Raw genomic sequence first — 27,944 nt, forward strand, 5'->3', positions numbered from 1 at the left:
CTACTACGTACCCTTGCTTGTCTTCAATTCGTATTTAATTTATCATTTGACTTTGTGAATCGATCTGTTTGACTTGTTGATTAATGCAATGACTCTTTCAAGAAAAAAAGATTGATTTGTTCTTTTTATTCTATTTCTTACATAATCTGTTGCAATAAATTAAGTAACTCTTTTGATTTTGGGTATGTCTCATCCTATTATATTTACATATGAAACGATTAGAACTGATTCATATATAAAATAAAAAGTAATATTTTTTCATGATTTAGTAAGATATTCGTCTTATAAAATTAAATACTAAGACGGATCACAATACTTTTATATTTTGTCTTATCAATTTTTGTACTAAATATATTGCCTTTTTTTTTAGTGAATCTCTCAATTATCCGGTTATATATTTATATATAGAAGCACATAGTATTGGACTAAAGATAATTTCTCTAACGTGACTTAATTGTCTATGAGACTCGATGATATGCTAAATTAATTATTGACCTTACAAGTTGCAATTTTTATACTTGTAAGTACAATATTTTTTTTATATCTGATGAAAAATTTATTTAATTCAACTTGTTTCTCCGGCCTACCATGGCCCTTATTTTTAGGGATTAATTAGACGATATATATACTTTTCCGAAAGCATTTCGTAGCAGTTGGATTTGGCCAAATCAAGAAGTGGCAATATGCCTAATTGTCGACGACGTTAATTGAAACTTCCGGATAAGATAAACTGAAAACATAAAGCTAATCTACTTTTAATTAAGCCTCAGAGTACACAACTTCTTTTTCAAATTAATGATACTAATTTAACGCACACATAAAAATATTAAAATATATATTTTAAAGTCAAAACTAAGAAAAAAAATGGTACGCGGGATGACCAAATCTCGTGACACTGTTCAAAAGGTAAATACCTAATTTCAGGACTTACATAATATATATTATTTGGGCAATGNGAAGAACGATAAATAATTAAGAAGTGTAATAACATATGTTCACACATGACGATATGGTGTCGGTTTGATTTTCTACACATTAAATAAATACGACAAAATAAGTAGCTAAAGAGACCTTGTGTTTGTAATTTAATGCTTATCTCAAATCATATGGGTTATGTTTGTTGCCTAGGATATAATAATTAAAATATTAGTAATTAGAATGATTAAAAAATTAGAGATGATGATAAATAATATAGTGAGATAAAATATATGATGTTTGGTATGATTTTAAAATTATGGATTAATTTTATGTATTATCTTAAAATGACCAAAATATCCTCAGTATGTGTATATAATAAACATAAACAAAAAATAAATAAATAATAGAAAATAAAATAATAATACTAATACTAATAATAATAATAATTAATAAATAAATAAATAAATAATTTTGAAAAATATTTGATTAATTCTTATTATTTTTACTATTATTTTATTACATATTCATTAAATATCATTCATTATTATCTTTTTTTCATGTTAATATTTATTATATAATTATTTTTTATTACTTATAATGATTTTGTTGATTTNTATTATTCAATAATTTCTTATTAATTTAATTAATTTTTTCATCACTATTTAATTTTTTATTATTGATATTAATTTGTATCTTCTCATTTATTATTATTATTATTTTACATCTTATTATTTATTTATTTATTATTATTATTGTTAATTTGAATTATATAATTTGAAAAATAATTAAAAATTAAATAATGAGTAGTAAATCCATAAGCTGGGATTAAGACGATTTGTAAGATTGTACAATTATATTTTATAGCATAAACTTTTATATTTTAATATTTATCTCGAATTCTTATCATAAATATTATTAAATCATATGTATAAATTTAGTTCATACTTGTTATTAAAGGGTAAAACAAGAATTATATATTATTGTCCTTGGGTTGTATAAAGAATCACTTGGACAAGATGTGATAGTTAATCTCCCATGTAATATGTATAGTGCGGGTCATACACGGGCCATGTGATAGCCCACAAAATAATTGGGAGTACCAATACTTATACCAAACATTTGATGAGTAGTGATTACCCATCAATCATCCTTTTATCACTCACACCAAACATACTCATGGTGTATATAAGAACGCTATAAATTATTAGGAGCCATAAAAAATGATTTTTGCATTTTTGCTTCTTCTCTATCTTTTATTTTTTAAAAAAACTAAATAAAATATTGTTTTCATTACATGAAACCAATGTAACATTGATGTAGTACTGATATATAGGGTCAATTCAATATTCATAATGAAAAAGATTAATATTATCAAAAATTAAAAAAATTATAAGACATAACTTGTATCTATGAGCTTCATATTCAGTCAGAGTTCGCTTCCATAAATATAACTGATGCAGCTAAAATAAATGGGTCGCGTAGACTGCGGACGCGAGATCTGACTGGTTAGAAAACTGGACCACTTGGCCCGTAAATGAGCTCACCTGGCTGGTAAACGGGGCCACGTAGATAAGACACAGTTAACTTGCGGGGCGTCACCTGCGTCACGAACACTCGTTAAGTGGGCGTCGGGAGGGTTCCCGACGTAGACACTCCGACGATCAAGTCAGTAAGCAGTTCCAAGAAAACTCAGAGAACTAAAGAACTTTTATAAAAATGAGAGCATACCTTGACTTATCCGGAAACTCCTCTATTTATAGATTTTTAAGAGCATCTAATGGGCTTGGGCTTGGGCTTCTGCAAGCATAATCCATATTTTCGATTTCAATAATTCTAAACCCAATTGATTTATTAACCCAACAAATAATTAGTCTTATACCCATCATAAGGCCCCCCACTCTCGAGCAGCTGCATGTTAGTGGAGGTGGTGGAGAGTATAAAATTAATAAGGAAATTACGCAATCAAATATCCAGACTTCGGCACAAGAGTGTCTTTGATTTGGAGATCTTGAGAAATATATTGCTTGATTTTTGTCTTATATTTTATTTATCTCCCTTTCAAATATTAGTATTATTATTACGTACCATATTTATATAGGATATCAGTTGAAAATACTAGACGCGTAATTGATTCGGCTGTAAATAATGACCCTTGATTTCTTNAATAAGAGAGCATTCATGTTGAGAAATAAAATTCAAATTTGATAATATAATAAATCGAAATTACAAAATTATAAAACTAAAAACATAGTTTTCTTGTAAATAAATTATTGTTTTTTGAGATAATATGATTTTTGCTTTTAAAAAAAACATTTTATTAATTTCCCCTAAAACGGGAAAACTTATCCAATCAAACAACAAGTACTCAGCTCTCTTCCTCTCGCTGTCAAGCACGCTTACGCTGCCACGCGCTACACCAGACCATCTCATGTTGCTTCGTCCGAATCTGGTCGATCGCTTCGTTGAAATTTCACCAAGAATATCTAACCCACCAATCCGTCTCGCCTATATACACAATACATTCACTGTTCTCTTCTAAACACAAAAGGACTTCTTTTTCAAACCCAACTGAATTAGAAAGAAGCGAAGCTTTGAAGTTTCTCTTGAAAAATGGTGCGCTGCAGCAACAATCTGGTGGGAATATTAAACATAGTCACCTTCTTTCTATCGATCCCAATCATAGCCGGTGGAATATGGCTCTCGAAGCAAGGGAGCACAGAGTGCGAGCGCTTTCTTGACAAGCCCGTGATCGCATTAGGAGTGTTCATTCTCCTGGTATCGATTGCGGGAATCGTGGGCTCTTGCTGCCGAATCTCTTGGCTGATGTGGGTTTATCTATTGGTCATGTTCTTGCTGATTGTTCTCTTGTTTTGCTTCACTATTTTCGCGTTCGTGGTGACGAATAAAGGCGCAGGAGAGGCTATTTCTGGGAAAGGGTATAAAGAATATCGACTTGGGGATTATTCAAATTGGTTGCAGAAAAGGGTTAACAAGAATTGGGGAAAGATTAGCAGCTGCTTGGCTGATAGTAAGATTTGCCAGAGTCTTATTGAGGATGTGTCCACTCCAGTGGATGATTTTTACAGAAAGCACCTCTCTGCTCTTCAGGTATTCAAGATTTCACTCCGAAACTATTATTATCATTTTTTTTAATAAAGCTGGAAACTTTTTTTACACGAGACCCTGCTAGAACCGATATATACGTTGTGCATGTTTGCTAGTTTATTTCTATACCCGGGTTTGCTCTTTCTTTCTATTTTGGATCTGTTCTTGAGGACGGGAGGGTTTTTGACTTCATAGTTCAGATCTTGGTATTTATTTTCCCTTTGTTTAATGCTTATTATGTTTAAATAATTGTTCCAAGATTAATTTTGGTTGTTTTCGGTGGATCTTGCTGTTTTCTGTGGTGTGTGGGATCTTTTTTTACTGATTCTAGGAGCGTAATATGCTTAGATCTTGATATTCATTCTGTTCCGAAATTGAATATTGGGTTGTTTTTGTGAACTGGCATCGATTATTTCGGTTAACATAAGCTGGTGTTCTGTAAATTTTGAAATGATAGGTTTAGATATGATGTATTTCTGGTGGTGGATAAAAAAAATCAAATGGGGAAATTGGCGAGTGACTATTTGATTTAAATATCAATTATTGGTGATTGTGGTCCCACTATTAGCCAGTTTGACTCCGACGAAATAAGTATAATGGCACTACCTTTCCCAAGTGTGGGAGAGGTCAAGGGTTCTAAACCCACAAACCCCATCCCTTAGTCAAAAATAATAATAAAAAATTGTGCCACGTTTTTTAAAAGAACTACATTCGTACACTTTAAAAGGGATATAAATACTTTTTTTTAGTTTGGAGAGACGATTATTATAATTGGATCTCGAATGCAAGAAATTTGATGTCAATGTATTAGAGATATATTTTTTTTGAATCAGCTTTCTTTCTTTACTCACCTTTCGTCCGTCTTTACATTTTTCTACCAAACTCACCACCTTTTCAATGGATGGTTACCATTATTTCTACTAGTGTTAATACCATGGATTTTGTCTTCTTTGTGCATATGATATCAAGTTGACTTATATTGAAGCGGAACCCAGGGAGCCAAATTTGCATTTTTTAGAAAATTTGATGTAAATTTTAATATTTTTACTTCTGGGAAATACATGTGTGCCAAAATGGTAATATTGCATTTTGACAGTCCGGTTGCTACAAGCCATCAAACGATTGTAACTTCCAATATGTTAGCCCAACGAACTGGAACAACAACAACTCCACATCATCTGGCAACCCTGACTGTGCTACCTGGAGCAACGACTCGAGTAAGTTGTGCTACGGTTGCCAATCGTGCAAGGCTGGGCTCTTGGATAACATCAAGAATGAATGGAAAAAGGTGGCTGTTTTAAACATCATATTCCTCGTTTTCCTCATCATCGTGTACTCGGTTGGGTGCTGTGCATTCCGAAACAACATGGAGGATAACTCGTGGAAGTGATGATACCCTTGAACACTGCCTGAGTGTTCAGTTGGATTCTTGGATGTATAATGTGCAGTAATTGTTTTTATTTTTTGTTTTGGCCTTGATTTAGAGACTTTTTTTTGTTAGATTTATGCTGTAATAATATTTTGTTTGGAATTTAATGTTTGTTAAATATTTATTCCACTAATTCCTGTGTTTGACTCGTGCACATTTTGGCTCATCAGCAGAATTTCTTGCAGAGTTTCCATCTCTTTTTAGTTGATTTCTTTCTCTTATTTTATAATCATCAAAGCCTGTCGAGTTTCTATGGACCGGCCGTTCCTCCAGCATGCTTGGTGAAGATTAATGCGGATGCATGCGGCAGTTAAAACCTGTTTCAAGCATTTTGGTATTGGAGTGGTAATCTGGGAGAATCAGGTGTTGTGTAATTCGCTTTATCTTAAAGAATAGCGGGTATTTTTTCGCCTCATTTTGCGGAACTAGTGGTTGTTCTAGAGGGCATTTTGGTAGCTACTCAAAATCACTCGTTGGTGGTTGCAAGGGATTATAGAAACGGATGCTCTGACGGGGATCAAGTTCATTTCCAGTGTATATATATGGTATATTTCGCCTCCTCTCGCCAGTATCCGCAGAAGCCTCCAGCGTTAATTGATTTAAGTCCATCCATCAACTATGCTCGCAGCACTCGGTGTAGTATTCACCATTGCATGCGCTGCGCTCAGCCAATCAGGCGGTGCATATGAGCAGCCCTCTATGTTCAAGGATTCAATTTAGTGGACAGCATATGTCTCAAATGGATCAACTCCGATGGCTTTTGTGCTCTCCATGCCATGCCCTTTGGAAATGGCTCACGATGCTGTCTTTCGACAACACACTTCATATATTTTGGAGGGAGGAATAAGTTGAGGAAGGTCTATCGCCATTTTCTTTTGAGAAAGAATCTGTAAACATTTGAATTCAAATGAGCACATAGCAAATGCCAAAGCCATGTTGAGTTATTTACATCAGCCTTCAAACATGATTGTATGTTCTCTCTTTTTAGTGGAAATAACCCGTTGGAATTCATATTAACATGAATAATTACTCCTTTTCAAACTGTCAATTTTCTATGACGATTCACTTGGAAAGAAGTTCAATTTTTTTTTTCAAACCGTCTTGGGCTTCAATTCGAGTCACCACTGTTGAGCCTCGTTGACCAGTGTCGGCCTCAGTAAGATCATGTTTCCAAGTTATCATTGGTTCTAAATCTTATACTTACCAACAAAGTTGCACACACTTTGATATAATAGTACTAGGGTCGCTATGCACGTGATGAATTTAGATATATGAATATTATATGTATATAGGTCGTATATATTTTTATAAATAATTAAGTTAAGATTTGTTGTATATAGAATAATTGAGATAGTTGAGAAAATAGTGGGGGGAAATTATGAAAAGGGCTGCTGCGTGGGACTCTGTATGAGAATTCGAGTTAAATTCGATATATCTAAACCTCTACGACGAATTCTCAACCTCACTCTGGACCTTCGGTGGGAATCCTTCTTCGATACGAACGATTACCTGTATTCTGCTATGTCTGTAGTCTTTTCGGACACCAAATCAAAGAATGTTCAAAATCAGTCGACGACATAGAAACGAATGAATTGAAACATCCGATGGCTCTTGGCTGAGGGCAGAAGATGATAAAGTGATATTAACTCCTGTGGAAGGAATATTTAACAGTACTTCCCTTTCTCACCATCTGCAGAACCCGGCCACCACTAGGTGCATCTTCGAGCTTGCCTCTGGATATGGTGGTAAAAAATGAGGACTTCCACAAGAGAAGAATCCGAACGATTCAACCGAGATAGCAATGGTTTTTATGGCCATCCAGTTCGTCATCAACGACATCTATCTTGGGAATTGCTTAGGAGACTCAATTCTATGTCTTCACTCCCTGGGTAATCGCATGCATGCTCCCTATCTATGTCCAACTTCAATGATGCTATAAATCAACGTGGTTTATTAGATCTCGGATTTTAAGGCACCTCCTTCACATGGACAAACAACCGACTATTCCCATCCACAATATAGGCGTATCGTTTTCTCGTAACCAAGACTTAATGAAATATTTAAAATTTTAAATAAATTTTAATTTGACAATAAAAAATTTTTGGACGTCGTGTGGTTCAAATCGCAATCATAATATGTTTAGAATATTTATCTTTGTGTTCTAAACATTGTACATCAAACCATTTCAGATTGTAAGCAGATATAGTTCTTCTTGTATTTTCTTACGAACAATCAACTAAAAATTTTATTTCTTTAATCATCTAATTCAATCTTCTTTCTGCAATCATCTAATCCAGCCTACGGGTCACTCGTATAGACCATACTAAAAATCTATATGAAAATTGCACGTTGAGAGTGGTCGCCGGAAATTCTCAACTTCCGGTGGGATTCAGTGGAGGACGGCAGCAGTAGCGCATGACGGCAGGAGGTGGTAGTCTCTGTCGTGAATTGTTTCTCCAAGAACAAGAGGGGCTATTTTCTAATTTGGCGAGGGAGAGATAAAAATCAAATTGGATTGCATTGATTTTTTGTGTTGTTTTATCAACTATATGTAACTCATATTATTTATTTCTCAGTTAATGAATCATCATGATATCAGGACTCTTTCTTTTATCATGTATTTTATCCTGTCAATACTTATATGTATATATTTTCAACTTTTGAATAAAATACTACATGATGTGATAATTAATTAATTATCAATTCAAGTATCTTAGACTATTTAGAATGCTCTTTGACAATTTTTACATAGTAGTTAAATATTATTATTCAATATTTAATTAATAAATTATAAATTCACTAATTATTTAATTGCGTCTTCATTATAATCCCGATTGACGATCAGATAGAGTCGATGTGACGATAGTACAAATCTCGTTCATATAATGAAAAACAAAAATTTTGAAGAACAAAATTTTCCACTGATTCATTTTTGACATCTGCCTATTTTGAAACTTTCCTTCTAAATTAGGCAATTACACTCTCATCACTTAATTAACAGTCATGCTAACTTCCACAACAACTTTCAAATATGAAAACTACTTATAAACCATTTAATAAGCAATATGTTCGATCTCCATAAAACTACTGTCGCCAAATTTAACTTCTTGGACTTGACTATCTCAATGGGAACACATAATCTAATATTTGTTTGACCCTTAATGGTTCAGAGATATATCTTGCAGTGAGTTCACAACTTCATGTGATTCGTGACAACATTTGTCCTTATTCGAGCTTACCCTAATTAACCTCATTCTTTCATCAAACCTTGATCAAGAACATATGAACTCAAGTGTGATTGCACCGTCGAATGGTAAGAGTGTCTAGTAGCATCACCTCATAATCTCCTAGATATGACTGATAGTGCCTGCAAGAACCAATATGTTATGATTAGCATATAATAGAGTATCTTCTACTCATATATCACGATCAATTCTACAACTATTAGTATATCAAATGTTGCATATGAATTCAATAACGATGTGATTTATCCTTGAGTAATAATATTAATACGGTATTTGAAACTAGGAAAACACATTTTCCTAAAGTACATATCTTGTTCTGATCTGAGACTCCTTGCACTAGTAACGCAGCAGATCACATAGGACATCTTCACTCGTAGATAAGTGGTGAATCACGACTACGAAGCATTGATTCCTACGTATTTCGGAGCTACACCCAATAGCGCCATTTGATGACTCTCATGGAGTTGGTAAACAAGTCAAAATGCAGTGCTAGTACGTAACACATCCATGTTGTCCATGATCTAAGGACTAATGATGTACAACTATAGCAACAGACTTTTCCACTCGATAAATAATAATCACTCGGAAAGTCCAATGAAGGGTCGATCAATGACTCATCCCATGATCACGCATCTGTACGAATGGATATCTACATGCCTTTATCAATGCTAGTAGGGTCGCTCAACCCTATGCTTTTCGATATATGATATGACATCGGGAGCCACCGTGATGATAGAGATCGATGCTACTATGATCTAGTCGGGTGTGTGAGCTACCCAACAGATATGACCCAATATGATACTACTAACTCATGGCGCCTAGTCTTAGCAATATTGTTCTAGTTGACCTAATATTAACAATCACTTCATTTGCATGCACATATCGATTTGTATACTCATACTTTACGTACTGTGTGTTAGTTACTAACGTATTTTGTATTATCTTGAACACCCCAATCGATGAGACAAATCTTAGATTGGACGAACAAGAAGCTCGAGGTAGGGTTAAAGGCGGAGTCAGTGACCACTTGTGGAGCTTTATCCGTTTCTGTTTATGTTGTTATCTATTGGGTTTTCAAATACAATTGTAGAACGTTGTTCTTTTGATAAAAATAAATAAATAAAAAGATTTGATCGTTCTACATTATTCTCAATATACAGAGTTCAGACATATTTTCCAACTGTCGATATGCTACGGGACTCATATTGGAAAGAAATTTAAGATTTTTTCAATTTGATACAATCATTGGGCTTCAATTCGAGTCACCACTGTTGGGCCTCATTGTCCAGTGTTGGCCTCAGTTCCAAGTTATCATTGCTTCTAAATCTTAGAGATACCAATAAAGTTGCACAAACAGGTTGAGTATACTGTATATACCTACCAAATAGAATGTGGACTGTTATTAAGACAGTAAAGTGTTTGTACTAATGATTAAATTCATAATAGAAAAATTGTATTGTTTTCTGATTGTGGATCTTGGGCTAGTATTTATAGGTATGTATATGGGCATGCCAACTACCATATATACATAGCATTGTATTGTTTATAGGTATGTATATGAGCATACCATTAGTTGCTCATACTTCCTCGAGTTAGATTCTAGTTTAATTAAGTCATGTGTAAAGCTAATGGTCAATTTAATAGGTCACGATCGGTCCAACATTCAACGCACTCAAGTCAAGATAATAATTAATAACACAATTCGATATTAATTAGGGAAATTATAAAGACCTACATTTTGGTAATGTAGGTGGAATAGAGCTAAAAGCCATATATCTCACAATGATCCTTTAATTGCCAAACACGACATGTGACTTGCTTCACTATAAAAATACATAATACATACCAGTTGTTAGGTAGACCATGCATATATAGAACAGCTAGCTAGGCAGTTGAGAAATTAGTTTGGATATTATTGAACTCCGTTCTATTCTTTTTGAATGTCTTGCCTAGCTCGCTCGATGTAGTTTATAGCTAGACTCTTAACCCAATCATAAAGATCATGTTCGATCCTATAAATATAATACAAATGACTTAAAAAGAATATATGTATCAGTACAAAATTGATTTATCCTCACAATAATTTTTGTGATAAATTTATCATATACAGATACATGCCTTAACCTGCATGCATGCATATCTATCTTGTGTGTTACTAATTATGAATGAATGCTTTTATTTCTATATATTTATTTGAAAACTTGGAATAGCTGGATAATGTTGTGATAGAATTATTGACAAATAATAAATATTATTATTGATAAAGCACTTAAATAATCTGTTGGATAATTAATATCGGGGGTCGTCGTCTTCCGTCTTATAATAAGCTGAATTTATCACATTTTGAACCATNATTAAAGTGTAGTATTATATTATATTATACTTTTGTGATAATCTATTTTTATGATTTCTGAAAAATATTCTTAGTGGGTATATTTTCCAAATATTGATTGCTTTTGGTTTTTATTTTATTTTATTTTTAAAAAAGAATATATTCTGGTCACGTCTCCGAGGTATGAAAGCAAGACAAGACAGAGTTCAAAGAATGCAACATCTTCTGGTAAAGAATTTAGTCAGCTGGTCTACTTCTTTTGTTTTTTTTTTTTAGAATAATATCTGACTTGTTTTACAAATTATTATTCGTGGGTCTATATAATTTCTACCAGGAATATGGCAAAAAACAAGTACAACTTTAAATTTTGATATTAATTAATAATTAATGTAAATAATAAATCAATGAACACGTATGCAAAAGAAAGCAATAATGTAACGTTAAATTTCAATAACTGAAAGAAAAAGTCAATTTCCTTGTTGGCCGTTGGATGCTGGACAATCTCAATCGGGGAAATTCAATGTTTTGATTCGAGCCGACAGCAATATTAATTGGGTGTATCAAAGTGGGAAAAATAATTTCTTTCCAAGACTTTTGTAGAGTTTAAAATTTAACAGGTAAACAATCTAGAAATCTAGTGATATACGGAGTGTATTCATTGCATATATTTATCTACTTTTAAAAATAAAAAATAGATTTATATAGAGTTGACAGATTTTTATTGATTTTTATTAATTATATGTAGTTTTAACAGACTTTCATAGATTATGGTGGATTTACTATGAAAGATTTTTATAGACAATAAACTTTTTTGAAGTTTTAAAAATTCTTTAATATTGACTTTTAAAAACTCGATAAAAATCTAAAGATTTCAAATTATAGGTAAGCTTTTAATAATTTTGTGAAAGCAATTAAAGTACAAGGTATAAAGTACATTAATAAGATGTAAAAATTTGTTTTCATTGAAACCAAATGTTTGTATGAATTCCTAATAATTATTTCTTTTCATTTCTTCTTCTCTCTCTTTTCCATTCAAATATTATACATGCACATCTCTGTTTTATCTCTTTCAAATCACATTGCTTACATACAAATTTTTCTATTACTCTTCAATTTTTTTCTGCTTTTAACAGATTTAGGTAGAAATATTTTCAAAATTGTTGATTAACTTTTACAATTTGAAATCAAAAGCAAAAAGAAATATATTTAAATATTTTTGAAAATTTCATCAATTGGAATTTTGGAAATTATTTTATTATTTTAATACATATTTTATATAGGTAGTTATAATATTAAATTATATAACAAAAGATATCTAACATCCATGTAATAAAGTGGTAAAAAAAACCAAAAAACCGAACACTGAATTGAACCGAAAACTGAATTTTATAATTCGTATATAAATATTAAAACCGAAATTTATTTGGTTCGATTTCGGATTATATATATCAAAACTGAAACGACCGAAAAAACCGAAATTTCATTAAATTAATAATTTTATTTTTAGAGTAGGTTTTTTGTGAGACCGTCTCACGAATTTTTATATGTGAGAATTTTTATTTGTGAGACGGGTCAATCCTACCGATATTCATAATAAAAAGTAATGCTCTTAACATAAAACTAATATTTTTTCATGGATGACCCAAATAAGATATCTGTCTCACAAAATACGACCCGTGAGACCGTCTCACACAAGTTTTTGCTTTATTTTTATTATATATTTTTTGAGATGATATCAGTGAATGATGAATTATTGTAATTCATTTAGACTTTTTATTTAAATGTTTTATTAAGAAATCATGTAAAAAGATAACATATTTTATTTTACAATATATTTATCTTAATAATTTAAATAATTGTATAAAAACCGAAATAACCGAATCATTTCAGTAGAAAACCGAACCGAAAAAAATGGTTCGAATATCGGATTATATATTTGTAAAACCGATGACCGAAAAAACCGAAATAAAAAACCAAAAAATCAAACCGAACCGACCGATGAACATCTCTAGAAATATGTGAAAAAATTATAATTATCTATCAATTTCACATAAATTTATTATTTTAAAAAAATCATTAAATTTNAATGGTTTATACAAATGATAAAAAAATTCATTCTATCTATCAACTCACAAGCATGTCGTACAAAATTTGTTTGGCTAGCATGGCCTCATTGTTCAACCTCCTCGTCTCGCCCATTATCTTAGTAATAAGTTTTCTCAAATGTTCCATAGTCATTTTCCACATTCTCCTCCAGAGGAGGCTATTCATTCCTCGGCTCATGTGTAAATCGTAATGATGTTTTGTGGGTTTTTCTATTTTATCTTCTACTCGTCATCTCTACATCTTAGCTCAAGTGTTCCGACAGACGACCTCAAGAGATATTAATAATGGATTATTTTAGAGTCAGTTCCAAATGTTTTATAGTTACGATTGTATTCAAATTCATATAGGAAACAATCTAGTTTTGTTGTTTTGTGTGTTTCAGGGTCGCAATACTAATATTCATTAAAATTAGACTTAAAACCATGACCCTTGAGCACCGTGAGTGGAAACCAGTCGAGTTTTGATGTTCACATGATCCAACGGTTATGCAATGTACAACACACCATACTCTGCACTAAGATGATCCAAATTCCACAAGTTGACCCAAATAATTAAATATCAATTTTGAAAATGCCAAAATTTTATCCTACTGAGGTAATAACTTTAATTAATTAAAATGAGATACATACATTACATATCCGGGAAAACATCATAAACATAATTTACTTAATTAATGATCAGAACAATATTACGATCTTTCGTACTTAAATAAAATACATTTGTTTAAAAGATTTTATTCATTTAAATTATATATATTTTTTATCATAAATTAACTTGAATGAAGGTTGAACAAATTGTTATATTCAAGTTGTGAATCCCATTAAATATGTGCACGGGCACGTACCCCGTCGAGGAAAAAAATATATAATAAAAAGAAGATATATTTCCTAAAAAATACGTATAAAATTAAATCAGATGATATACATATATATGACATCATAAGGAGGTGAAAGTGGCTAAGTTATGGGTAAACAAGAAACCTGTGAATCTGCTCTTGCAACTCTCAATCACTAAATTCAATGAATCATCATCCACTTTACATTTTCCATAATTCAAAAAAATAAAAATTTTAAAAATCTTTTGTCATTTAGAAAAAAAAAAAAAAACTATCGAGAATAATTTATGCATACTTTTTTTTTTAAAAAGAGAGAGAGCATGTGAATACTACTTGCTCCGTCCTACTTAATTAGACTAGCTTGCTTAAGAAAACATATATGGTCTCACTTTTCTTATTCACATGATCGAATAATCGAATTTTGAAGTTGATCACTCTGTTGGCTTAAAAAAATACTCATAAATGCGGACAGCTATTAACGTTGAACCTGGAGTTGTCCTATGGATGAATGATCATCTTCGTATTGTATAAATCATATCATAATATATATACAAGACGCTTAATCTGTCATATGATTTCTTATTCTTAATACAATGTCCTCAAATTCATCCAATGCTATATGCATGTATTTTTCGAGTTAATTAGTTCATTAGAAAAATCATAAATTCAGTAATATATATTTTTTTCATATCAATATGCAATATATTAGTATTGTAGTTATCATTAAATGTTTTGCAAGTGTTAATTTAACGTCGCTAAACAACTATTGATATAAGGATATAATTCAAAACCGTCGAATTATCGACTGTTTTAACTTTTTTTTTGTGGTGGTTACTTGATTATAAATTAATATTTTATTAGATTTTAATTTTAAAATATTTAATTTACATTATTTTAACTTTTTACAGGATCAGTAAGTCCAGGGAATTCAAAAATTCGTAACAGCATGAAACTAAACGTGTTACATATACATATACTGTGTGCTCAAGTTAATTACTGTATATTTAAATATTACATTTTTCAAATGGGTTTTCCNCTTTGAGAAACAATAGCAGCTGGAATAGGAGATCGTGAAAACGATGGTGGGGAAACTAAAAAATCTTTTTATTCAATATTCATTAACTCTCGTATTGAACTTTGGATCATAAATGTATAGGCTAAGAGTTGAGTAGTTTGGGATAATATAGAATCATCAGTTATGAAATTTACGAGTGTAATAAAAATTAGCATGGAGCATCGTCAATTGAAAATGTATTATTATATATCATTATTTTATATATATACTGAGAAGGCCCTTTAATTTCTTCATCTGCCGCCAGCCCATATTACATACAATATGGCCACACATTAAATCCATGCATGTGGACACGCATAGTTTCAGGAAATATTGCAAAAAGCATAATAATAATAATATTATTATATTATTATTTTGTGATTATCAGAAAACATTGGTGACCGTCAATCTGTTGGCAAAGAGATGCACATTAATTATTTAGAGACGCGTCTTAATATATTGGCTTCCAAAATTAATGAAAACGGTGGTACCATATCACAAAACCTTTTGTTCAAAGAAAACTCATCAAGTCGGTCTGACTCTAATGAAATTTAAATTTCAAACAGTGCAAAAATGCATGTACGTTGAAAGGGACAGAAATAATGGATGGAACATGGTATTTAACTAATTTTAACTTAAACCCAAACCTTGTTTTATGTTCATTTGGAGAATGATTAAAGAGCTCGAATCTTAACCATCAATGTATATAAATAACAGCACTGGTGTGGAAATAAATGTTTCAATCAGTCTCCCAAATTAAATAGCACTGGAGGAAGAAGAAAAATCATAAAGCTTATACTTTCTCCTCCCACAATATATTGTTGCTCCTCTTCCTCTTAAGGAGTTCAGTTTCCCATAATTTCGATTGAAAAATAGTTCTTCAGTTTGAACGGAGGGGAAGGTTTCTGCAGCTACTGATCAAACATGGCTGCACCCCTTTCTTCTTGGCCATGGGAAATCTTGGGTAAATATAAGGTATGTTAGCAACAAAAGGAAACCATTTGCGATCCTTTTTTTTTTTTTTTTTTTTTTTTTTTTTTTTTTTTTATTTTTTTTTTTTTTTTTTTTTTTTTTTTTTTGGGATTTTTAGACTAAACCCATGTGAAATTTCCTATTGTCTAATTAAAACATGTTCGGGGATTTATTTTCTGGTGTTTTGTATATTTGTTTTTGACAGTATGTGTTGTATGGGCTGTTTGCTGGGAAAGTCATGTATTCAAGATATCAGGAGGAGTCCTTGAAAGATTGTTGGTCCCTTCATATTTTCGTTTTATGTATGCTTAGAGTTATAATGTACCAATGTTGGACATCTTACAGCAATATGCTCTTTCTTACTCGGAATCGTTTGATTGTGAAGAAAGGGGTCGATTTTAAGCAGATTGATAAAGAATGGCATTGGTAATCTCTTCTTTCGATTCTTAACATTCTCTTTTTATTCTTCACGAGCAATAGAGTACATCTCCCAAGCGGCTCTCTAAAAGAGGATGAAGAAGCTACCAAAAATTTCTGCATGCAGCAACTCTCTTTTTTTTTTTCAAAAAAATATAGAAGATAAAAGAAATCGTCTTTCATGGCTGAATCCAAACCTTAAAATTGTTCTGGTTTTCAGAGTTGAATTTTGAATATCATATATGTAAAAATTTTTATCTTTTTTTAATAGATGATTATTTTGTATATTTAGAGAGGAACTGGAGCTTGTATTTCTGAACATAATAAAGTGTAGCAGGAAGAAACCTAGAGTAATATTTTTAAAAATATCTTGTTGGTATGAAAATTCGTATATTTCTAGGACAATCACTATGATCACAAAACTTCTAAGAATATATATTGGTTCCAACAATATTGTGTTTGATTTTACAAAAATTTTCTTGGTTGAATCAGGGATAATTTTATCTTACTTCAAGCTATGGTGGCTACTTTGGTTATTTACATGTTTCCAATCTTTGAAAAAATGCCTCTATGGAACAAGAGAGGCATCACTTCAGCCATAGCACTTCACATAGCCATTTCAGAGCCCCTTTATTATACCATGCACAAATGCTTCCATGGAGATTATCTTTTTAATAATTACCATTCTCTCCATCATTCATCTCCTGTGCCTCAAGCTTATACAGGTTAGACCATTTAAATTACGCAGCTTTATATCTCAAACTTTGTTACTTGATGGACTAATGTTTAGTTTAGTGTCTCGTTTCACGTTTGGTGTTTCTTGCAGCTGCACATGCCACTTTTTTGGAACATCTTCTATTGACTATCTTGATCGGGATACCGATAATCGGTTCATTCTTGATGGGCTGTGGATCTTTAAGCTCTATCTATGGCTATGTCTTGATCTTCGATTTGCTGAGGTGCTTGGGTCACTCAAATGTGGAAATCATTCCTCATCAAATTTTTGAGGCTATCCCTTGTCTCAAATACGTCGTCTATACGCCTACGTAAGCGTTAAATAATTTGATTAACTGTGGTAAATCATATATGCTATATTTCAACATGAATTTAAGGTTCATTTGCAGTTGTAATTCTGATATGTTTTCTTTCTCACCACAGGTACCACAGCCTGCATCACGCAGAGATGCACACCAATTTTTGCCTTTTCATGCCTCTTTTTGATGCATTAGGAAATACTTTGAACAAAAAATCATGGGAGACACACAAGAGAAACCGTGTAGAGTCAGGTCGGCTGATTCAATATATATGACTAACAAATCGCTATTAATTTGTTAATTGTAGGATATTGTAATCCTAATTCCTAAGTTGTGCTTTTTGTGTAATTAGTAACGTAGAAAAAAGTCGAACAAAAGAACATTTAATTGACATGATGAAATATATTGGTCAGGAAACATGACAAGCGAGAAACTCAACTCCTTGTTTTTTAAAATGCAGGAAAAAATGTGAGAATTCCTGATTTCGTGTTTCTAGCCCATGTAGTAGACATGTCATCGGCTATGCACCCCCACTTTTGCAACCGAAATATTGCAGCTCTGCCTTACTACACCAGACTCTACTTGATACCCTTCTTGCCATTATCCTTTTTGGCTATGCTGATCATGTGGGCTAAGTCCAAGACGTTTTTGTACTCATTCTACGAGCTTAGGGGTCGGTTGCACCAATCATGGGTTGTTCCCAGATTTGGTTTTCAGGTTTGTAAATGAAATTTATTTTAGTATCGATCTTGAAAAGGTAGGAAATATTGAAGAATCCCTGTTTTTTTATATATAATTTTTATTTTGCAGTATTTCTTGCCATTTGCTGCAAAAGGCATCAATCAGCAGATTGAAGAGGCAATACTAAGGGCTAATAGATTGGGAGTTAAAGTTATTAGTCTTGCTGCTTTAAATAAGGTGTGCATGTGGAAAAAAACTGGGATTTCATTAAATTATCTGTCGTGTTTTTTACATTTTCTGTATTTAAAATCTCTATGCAGAATGAGGCTCTCAATGGAGGTGGAACACTATTCGTTGACAAGCATCCAGATCTTAAGGTTCGAGTCGTCCACGGTAATACTTTAACAGCTGCAGTGATACTAAATGAGATCCCTGAGGATGTCACTGAGGTGTTTTTGACTGGAGCAACTTCAAAGCTAGGAAGGGCTATTGCCCTTTATCTTTGCAGAAAAGGAGTTCGAGTTCTTGTGAGTAGATATGAATACTCTGTGAAATTTCGATTGTATTTTTTTTAGATGTTATAATGATGTATGATTGTGCAGATGCTGACTCAATCAACCGAAAGATTTCGAAAAATTCAGAAAGAAGCACCAGCTGATTATCAGAAGTATCTAGTTCAAGTGACGAAGTACCAAGCAGCACAACATTGCAAGGTATTAGTTTTTCCACACCTTCAGAACAGAGATACAAGAACATGTTGTAAGCTCGACTGAGTGTTTGTGATTTTCTTGGTTTATGACAGACATGGATAGTTGGAAAGTGGATCACAGCAAGAGAGCAAAGGTTTGCCCCATCTGGAACTCATTTCCATCAATTCGTGGTACCACCCGTGCTTCAGTTCAGAAGAGACTGCAGTTATGGTGATCTGGCTGCTATGAAATTACCCAAAGACGTTGAAGGACTAGGATCTTGCGAGGTAAGCCACAAGTTGTCGATTTTCAATGCATAAACCACCCCTACTCAAAGTCCATAGTTCATCCCATGATGAACGGTGTCCAAATGTGTCACCAATTCAATTCTAGCATGCACTGAGTCTCAAGATTCTCGTTTTTTATGGTCATTTTGGCTGCAGTATACAATGGAACGAGGGGTCGTCCACGCCTGCCATGCCGGGGGAGTCGTGCATTCACTGGAAGGATGGACTCATCACGAAGTCGGGGCATTGGACGTTGACAGGATAGAGGTAGTATGGAAAGCAGCATTGAAGCATGGGTTGAAGCCAGTGTCGAGCACCAGATGAAATATTGTTGAAGTACAAGATATATATTTATCCATTTATAATTATAATTATAATGAGCAGACAATATATTCATTTATACTGCAATCTAACAGTAGTGAAGCAAAAGTAAGATTTGATTGCCATCTCCAATCAATTCAATCAAGTAGGAGATTTCAAGAAACTGCATTATATATGATTATTCGAACGTTAAAAAAAAAATGGATGTGATTAACAATGCAGTGGTCGGTTGATATCGTCTAGCCTTTGGTTGAAAAGTAGCTAGATAACAATTTTGCTCCTACAAAAATAATAAATATGAGTTGGATGTTTCTCCCATATTTATTCTCCCTCTCGCATTGACAATGACATCGTCTCACGGCTATTTCATGTCCAATATCAGAGTATCTGTCGAAAAAAATCAGTGTTTGTTGCATGTATTATGTGTTTATATAATTTTTTATTTTTTTTAAAAAAAAAGTTTGATTTATATTATAAAAAATTAGAATTGATATTTACTTAATTGAATTTTGATTAAAAAAAAAAAAAAACTAGTAATAATATCTACATCTTCGTACTTTAAGTTCATAATAATTAATAAAGTCATAAAAAAGTTTGAAGAACATATGATCTAATTAATATATTTTTCAAGTTTTAATTAAAATAATTAAGTATAACAATATCATTTTCCTAATTAAACCATTATTCAAGATCCATTTTTTTTTTATCCTGCACAAGCTCCATCGATTCTGGTTTGAACGCTTGGATCTCTCTCACGTTAGCCCATTGCCTTTGTCGATAGATTAGAGAATCGATGTAAGAAGATTCTTTGTTTCTAGTTAATCCATCGTTCCGAGGTCAACCGAGTGGACGCAGGAATATGGCTATCCTATTACCATTACAGCACACCTCCTACACCCACCCACGAACCGCCGCCGCCGCCGTTGTTTTCTTTCCTCCTCCGGTCACCATCACAATGTCTCTCGCTCGTGTCTTCGTTATTGTCAACTTTCCGACCACCAAACACCACCGCTCTCACCTTTGCAGCCGGGGTCGAGGACTGGAAGAACTGACAAGTCGTTGTTGAATGTGGCGGAAAGCTGCTCCGAGGCGGAACTCTGGGCCGCCGCTAATCTGCACGTACGCACTTTCTATGAATTCAATGAACAGACCTTCGGAATCGAAGTGAGTGCTATTAGGATCATAAAAGTACTTGGCTGAACTTGAATTCGAAGCATTAAAAGAACGTGTTGCAGGAAAAAAGACGGGCATTAGAAAAGTTTCTTGTGTCAATGCTACAGTGCCGAGATCTCTAGTTTCTAGCATTTCCCATGATTTGTGCACTTTATGCAAAGTAAGCTCTCCACACTGCCATGCCCATGATCCTCATCATTTTATGTGCATGATGTTAATTGGTACATTTGTGCACTTTTAGCAATGCAAGCAGTCCCAGCTAGCATGTTCTTCATCATTTTATGGGCATGATGCTGATTAATATGATTGGGGGAATCAGGATGGTTATTGTTTTTAAGATAATGTAATTCACGTCAGTTGGGAATTATTTTGCGACGATTTATATAATCCGTCGCCATACGCGACGGAATTTCTAAACCGTCGCCAATGGCGACATGTTTACGTAACCGTCGCCGATCGACGAGTTTTTCGACTACCGTCGCTATAATTCTTTTATATACCGAAGTTCGCGAGCACCTTACAGCGATTTCGCCTATTCGGATTTTTTTCTTTCAACGAGACTCTATCAATTTTTTCGTATTTTCTGGTTTTTTTACTTGTATTAACATTTTTTTGTATTAATTTCATAGATTTGCTCGTCGGTGTAATCTTTCAGCGTTACGTGGATCTGCATATCTTCGCGCAAGTAAGATTTTTAAAGTTTTTTTTTATCGAAAATTTAATATTTGTGGTGTATGTATTTATGAAATTTTGCTTAGTATTTTTTTGATGATTTTTAATTTTTTTAACGGAAAACCTAGCTTAATTAAGCTATGGTTCTTTAAAAAACCTTCACTTTATATAGCGACGGTATTTCGATAAACCGTCGCTTAATATAGCGACGGGTTTTCAAACACCGTCGCTTAATATAGCGACGAGTTTTCAAACACCGTCGCTTAGTGTAGCGACAGTGTTTTAGAAACCGTCGCTTTCATTCAGCGACGAGTTTTCAAACACCGTCGCTTAGTGTAGCGACGGTGTTTTAGAAACCGTCGCTTTCATTCAGCGACGATTATTTAAAACCGTCGCTTAATATAGCGACGGTATAATTTAAACCGTCGCTATATTAGCGACGGTTAAATTTACCCCGTCGCTATATTAGCGATGGTCTTGTTAAGAAAAACCGTCGCTCCAAAAACCGTCGCTGCAAAATAGCGACGAGGCCTCCTGTTACGGTTTTTCAAACCGTCGCTAGAACCGTCGCTTAAACCTTTTAGCGACGGCCAAACCCTTTTTTTTTTTTTTGTAGTGCTATGTTCAAGCGAAATCAAGTTCATGGCAATATCTTTAAGTTGCTTTTTGACAAAATCATATCCTCTTCTGTTTGTTGCTTCTTATATACAGAGATATTAATGTTCTTGTTAAGCATGATTTATTGCTGATATGTTTGATTATAGAAATGGAGATTAATTGATCATTTTAGGTATTTAAAATTGGATTCCTTCGAATGTTATGTTTTTCCATTTCTATTTGTAGGCTGTAGCTCATGTTACCCAACAATTTAGATTCATCCATAATTTGGAACTGAAGTTACGCATGGCCTGTGTGGAAATGTGGCCTACTGATACTATCTTGAAGCCAACGTGAAAATCTAAATCATGTACATTTTACATGGCCAACAATGATAAACAAGCTATTCAAGCTCCCGAAGAAGATCGAGTTGTTGTAGGAACTCTAGATCTGAATCAGTGCGTCAGGGTGCCTCATGAAATAGTTGGAATGAAGCCTAAGGTGTATATTCTTCTGTCACTGTCACCAAATTATGTAAATAAACAATGTAGTAGTTATTAGGAGTAAATTAAATTCTAGGTGTTGAATGTTTTAATCTGTGTCTTTTAAAACCAAATCTTGTATGCCTTCAATTGAGAGAATAAGAATCAAAGTTTTTGTTATTACAGTGATTTAAATATTTCCCCATTCTATTATTCAAAACTGAATTTGATTTGGAACTTCAAATTATTATCAATCATCTATGTTATACAGCATTAAATAAATTACGGATCAATTTTTTTTGAGATGGATGTCTTATTCAATTTAAATTATCATTGTTTATATTAAAAATATTAAGTTGTCATTTATAAGAAATAAAAAAATTTCTATTCTAAATTTTTTTCCCCAGATATAAATCGATTTTAATTCGTTTTTATTTTTTTTTATTTTTCACTTAAATTGTTAATTATAAATTTTTTAATAATAGTATTCTTTTTTATATACACTTTACATCTCGGCTCCTAATTAAAATTTAGTTGATTTTTCGTATTTAATTAAAACAACCCCTCCAACTTGGAACTGGAAATTTGTCACTCCACCAGCAGCCCCAATCTCCGGCAACTCACGGCGGCTCCGATAGTGCGAGAGAAAAAATATGAGGAGAAGAAAAGATCAAGCAATTCAAGCACCCGTGGATGAAGATATCAACAAGAAACCCACGCTCAGTAGATATTGTTCGCCAGTGAACAAGATATTTACGCTTTGTTTGGTTCTGCGAATAATTAACTCATTGCTTGTGCAGACATATTTCAATGCAGATGAACACTGGCAATCTCTTGAAGTTGCTCATAGAATCGCTTTTGGGTCTGCCAAATTTCTACGTTGTTGATTGATGAACCCATTTTTATCGCGTAATGTGTTTTCGAATTTCTATTCAGGTATGGACATTTGACGTGGGAATGGAGAAAAGGTTTAAGGAGTTACTTGCATCCTCTTCTCTTTGCTGCTCTTTATAAAATCCTTGCCTTTCTCCGGCTTGATTCACCTTGGTTCATGGTAACTTCTGCTTAATTTTTCTTGTTATTGCTCATAGACTCGGTTTCTTGTCTTTATTTTTATATTTGATCTTGTTGTATTGTCGTCGTATCTTAATCGACAAGAAATACCACGTTGCAAAGGTTATCATTGAAAGCTCTCTGTGATCTTCTTCAGTCCGTTAGCACAGTACTATACCCATTTTTCTCAAAGTTGATGTTTGGAAACCTTTTGCAGACAAGGACCCCTCGATTGCTGCAGTCTGTATTCGCAGCTTTGGGTGATCTATACTTGTACAAATTATCCAAGATCTTGTTTGGGGACCGTGCTGCAAATTGGGCAGTATCCTCACGTGGGATGAATGCTTTCCTTTTTCCTCTTGTTTTTTGTTTTCCTACTTTATTGCAACTCTTGTGATTTACATACTGATGGCTTTCAAACTCTTTCATGTTGCTTCCTTTGGTTTGGTGATAATACATGTTGCTTAATGGATGGTGATGAAGTACTTAACATATGCCACAGCTCTTCGCACAACTGACCAACTGGTTCATGTTTTTCTGTATCACTCGTACGTTATCTAATTGTTTAGAGTCGGTTCTCACACTCGTGAGTTTGTACTACTGGCCTTGCATTAGAGTATCTCCCAATGCAGTTTCCTCTAGTTCAAGAAAGTTTGCGTTGGCCATGGCAGCACTAGCATGTGCCATTCGGCCGACAAGTGCTGTCATATGGATTTATGTTGGTACTTCGGAGTTGTTGTTGACTCGTGATAAGCTAAAGTTTGTCCTTTTCGATGCCCTTCCAATTGGGTGAGTAGTTCAAGTTCTTAGTTTTGGTTTACTTCCATCTGTCTCTATTTTATTTTTCTTACCTTAGTCACGGTGGACATTTGTTGGGTGAACTCTATTGAAGAATAACTCTCCTTGTCCTTATTCCAATATGAGCTCACTAATTTGTACTTTGTCTAAATGTTTAGAGTTGGTTCTCACGCTTGTAAATTTGTGATATTGGCCTCGTATTAGAGCATCTCCAATTCCAGTTACCTCTGGTTCAATAAAGTTTGTTCTGCCCATGGCACCGCTAACATGCCCCTATATTTTTAAATTTTTTATCCCGGTCCGTGACCATGCAAAATACCTGTTTATGCTTCCTTTTGTTTCAATGTTTATTTTTCTTATCTTAGTCATTATGGATATTTTGTGTTAGCTCTATTGTATAGCACCTGTCACTTGCCTTACTCTGATATGAACTAACTAATAATATATTTTGGATTCACAACATTTACAGTGGAAAATACCTGATTATGTTCTACTTCATAATTTATGTATGAACTAACTAACAAAGATGCTTGCTTTGTGTTCCAAATTTTCCCAGGGCACTGGTGCTTGGTCTCACTACATTATTGGATCGTTTAATGTATGGTTCATGGGTGATCGTACCTCTGAACTTTGTAAAATTCAATTTCCTTTCTTCTGGTGGAGACTATTATGGAACTCATCCATGGCACTGGTACTTTTCTCAAGGATTTACTGTCATGGTATTTACATATCTACCATTTTCCTTCGCTGGTTTTATCATGTCTAAACAGTGGAAGCTTTGTGGACTGGTTGCATGGGTTTTAGGAACATATAGTCTCCTTGGTCACAAAGAATTCAGGTACTGTGTAATTTGCAGTTCTATTTGTAAGATTGAGTGCCTACAGCCATACTGAACTGCTAACGGTGCAGTTTAGATCTTTTTAAACCTGTACAATAGTTCAAGTACCATAGGTGCTTTAGACAGTCGAAGAAATTGTTGTTCCCCAATACTTTTACTTAGCGCACTAAATTAATTTTTCAAACATTAGTGCTTCTCATTATTGTCGGAATCCAAATATCAGGTTTGTTCTTCCTGTACTTCCTTTAGCACTGATGTTCTCTGGGTACTCGTTAGCGAAGTTAGGCTTATCTGAATTGTCAAAGACAAAACTGAAAGAGAGTTCAAGCTCGTATGTTAAGCGCCTTTCCAAGCTGCGAATGGTGGTCTTCTTCTTGCTCCTTACCAATATCCCAATGGCATTATATATGAGTATGGTTCACCAGGTACATGATTTCAATTCTTCAATTAATCAATATGTCAATCGAAGTATGTTCTATTTTTATTAGAAGACCAAGAGTTTTCTGATACACGTGGTTACCATGTGTCTGTTTCGTTCTTTTTTACTAATTCACCCATCTGATTTGACTGGACTGCTACTTTACAGAGAGGAAGTGAGGATGTAATGAACTATCTCTCGAAGGAGGCTAGCGAGAACAAAGTGAAAAATATACTCTTCTTGACACCATGCCACGCCACACCATACTACTCAACATTGCATCATGATCATCCTATGCGTTTCTTGGATTGCACACCAAGGTGAAAATACCAAATTTCCTGATACAGTTTTTTGAAGATTTCAGATCTTTCCTGGATATGACTTCGTTTTTGTTTCAACTGGTTGTTCAATCAGCGAAGACAAAGGAATGTTGGATGAGTCTGATCAATTTTTACTGCATCCACTTGGTTTTGCGACCGAGTTGGTCAGAAACTGGTCTTTACCTAGCCACATTGTACTGTTTGATGCACAAGAAAAGCTAGTAAAGGAGTTCTTTTTGTCACGTGGTTTCTGCGAGGTATATATATTTGATTAGTTTTATAACCACTCTATGACATGTATATATCGTGGACCTGTGGTAGATGGCAACTGATTCGGATTGTTTTTCGACGGACAGGTAAGGCGATTCTTTCATGCTCACTTCAAGGTGGATCGAGAATTACAGTCATCGGTTGTTGTTTATGCGCTCCAAGGCTACTAACTTCGCATCTGTTATAAATGAACAGGTCATCTGATCTGATTTCCAATTTTTCACCATTTTTTACGAAACACTTGTTCCTTAAATTATGCATTACACTATTTTTCTTTTTTCATTCACTTCTATTCTAGGACTTCTTGGGAAACCCCTTGTCATGAGATACTAATTAATTCCTCGTGATCTTTGGTGGATAGATTTATTTGATTTTCTGGAAACACTGTATCAGCATGGGTTCTTCGAATTGGATACAATTAAATCATACATATATTTATGAGGCTCGAATAAATTTATAATGTGTGGATTATGTATATGATACATGTTATAATTATTTAAATAGTTGTTGACGGAGTTGTCAAGATTTCAAGAGTTGGTTCGAAAAAATGTGGACTTGTTGTTTGATACATGGGGGCTCCGAAATTAAACGCATGCACATGGAAGAGGTCACCTTCTTAATCGCTATTCGCTCCTATAATTAAATATTATATAATAAGAGGTTAGGGGGGGATTTATTAATTAAGTTTGACAATTATTTCTTGATTGATGGATGGATATAATCCATCACGGTGAAGCAGATTTTAGACTTTAAATTCAAATCATATTCTACATTTGCATCATGAAGCGGAATATAAGATCTTGATCGCAGTAAGAAATATTTAAATTATTATGTTCATAATATTGTACGTGTATGGTTAGCCGAGCAAGTATTATTTTACAAAGAAAAGTGGGTCAATTTGCATGGGTGTCACTTGAGCAGTGTGCTTTTGTTGTATATGTCTCGTTTTGTATTTTAGTTTTGACAAACAAAATGTGATGTCGTGATGTTTTCTTTGGGTCTCCATTTTTCACATGAATTGGGGACGGGGCTTACTAGACTGGTAGGGACAAAATGCTACACCTCAGCTACCCTTCCAAATGCTTCATTATCAAATTTTAGATCCATCATTCTATTTTCTCCTTTGCATTTCTTCAATTTAATCCAAGCGTGTGCAAATAATATATATTTTTGGAAAAATACAAAAAATAAGATTGACTAAAAATCATAAAATAATTGAAGAAATGCTTCGAACGGTCCAAAAACTGAAGTAGAAAGGCCATGACTCATAAGGAAAAAGGGGTCTACTGAAGTAATGCATTTTGCATCTCCAAAAACTTCACCCTTACCTATACCTTTGACTTCCAGTTTATATGATTTGTTTTCTTTTCCCACAAAAAGAATTGCACGGGAATTAAATATTTTAAAGAAAAAAAAGGGAATAGAATAGAAGCACTGAAATAAGAATGAGATCAGATGCAAAAACATATTATTAATTCACAAACCCCATGTACATTATTATTAATATACAGCGGAAAGTAGGCCGTTCGGATTCACGAGGAAAATTCAATTATTAACTGCTCAAGATTTACCTTTTTCTTCGAATAATATTATAAAAAAGATAATCGAGACTTTAATGTTCATTGGGGTTGATGAAAATGAAATGGGGTTCTTCCAAGTCAACTGATTTTTAAATGTCTCGCAAAATAATTCCATATTAACCGAGTTTTAGGCAGTATAATTCATGTTATTACATTAAATAATGTAATATATTATGCTAGGATTTTAAATATCATGCGTTTAAACTTGCAAAATATTGGGAAGATTCATAAAAATACAATCTTGGCATGCATTTAATGAGATGCACACTGGGAAAACTTTTTTTACTAGTAGTATTTTACAGGCATGTATTAGATATA

The 27,944-nt window shown here is 33.4% G+C and overlaps 3 protein-coding genes and 1 long non-coding RNA gene across 5 annotated transcripts; 3 read left to right on the top strand and 1 right to left on the bottom strand.

The window, feature by feature from the left end:
- Positions 1–3,408: 3,408 nt before the first annotated feature.
- Positions 3,409–5,603, top strand: LOC140959050 (tetraspanin-8). The gene is made up of 2 exons (XM_073416770.1): positions 3,409–4,026; positions 5,120–5,603. The coding sequence occupies exons 1-2, from the start codon at positions 3,529–3,531 to the stop codon at positions 5,411–5,413; spliced, it is 792 nt and encodes a 263-aa protein (XP_073272871.1). The 5' UTR covers positions 3,409–3,528; the 3' UTR covers positions 5,414–5,603.
- Positions 5,604–6,002: 399 nt separating this feature from the next.
- On the bottom strand, positions 6,003–7,494 carry LOC140959051 (uncharacterized). The gene is made up of 2 exons (XR_012171888.1): positions 6,995–7,494; positions 6,003–6,585 (listed from the first exon to the last, which is right to left on the bottom strand). It is a non-coding gene; the product is annotated as an uncharacterized lncRNA (long non-coding RNA).
- Positions 7,495–15,751: 8,257 nt separating this feature from the next.
- Positions 15,752–19,504, top strand: LOC140960212 (very-long-chain aldehyde decarbonylase CER3-like). The gene is made up of 11 exons (XM_073418384.1): positions 15,752–15,999; positions 16,202–16,422; positions 16,906–17,138; positions 17,240–17,459; positions 17,572–17,699; positions 17,908–18,164; positions 18,258–18,365; positions 18,449–18,655; positions 18,731–18,841; positions 18,931–19,104; positions 19,261–19,504. The coding sequence occupies exons 1-11, from the start codon at positions 15,949–15,951 to the stop codon at positions 19,426–19,428; spliced, it is 1,878 nt and encodes a 625-aa protein (XP_073274485.1). The 5' UTR covers positions 15,752–15,948; the 3' UTR covers positions 19,429–19,504.
- Positions 19,505–22,881: 3,377 nt separating this feature from the next.
- On the top strand, positions 22,882–26,263 carry LOC140959537 (mannosyltransferase APTG1-like). 2 transcript variants are annotated; one of them, XM_073417423.1, is made up of 10 exons: positions 22,887–23,072; positions 23,150–23,211; positions 23,286–23,403; positions 23,620–23,724; positions 23,905–24,191; positions 24,757–25,038; positions 25,262–25,463; positions 25,625–25,776; positions 25,871–26,033; positions 26,133–26,263. In XM_073417423.1, exons 1-10 carry the CDS (start codon positions 23,043–23,045, stop codon positions 26,214–26,216), a joined length of 1,485 nt encoding a protein of 494 aa, XP_073273524.1. In that variant the 5' UTR covers positions 22,887–23,042; the 3' UTR covers positions 26,217–26,263. The 2 variants fall into 2 exon arrangements, with proteins under 2 accessions (XP_073273523.1, XP_073273524.1); XM_073417422.1 differs by having other exon boundaries at positions 22,882–23,211.
- Positions 26,264–27,944: the final 1,681 nt, after the last annotated feature.

Source organism: Primulina huaijiensis, chromosome 15 (assembly GCF_012295235.1).
Source record: "Primulina huaijiensis isolate GDHJ02 chromosome 15, ASM1229523v2, whole genome shotgun sequence".
Taxonomy (NCBI): Eukaryota; Viridiplantae; Streptophyta; class Magnoliopsida; order Lamiales; family Gesneriaceae; genus Primulina; species Primulina huaijiensis.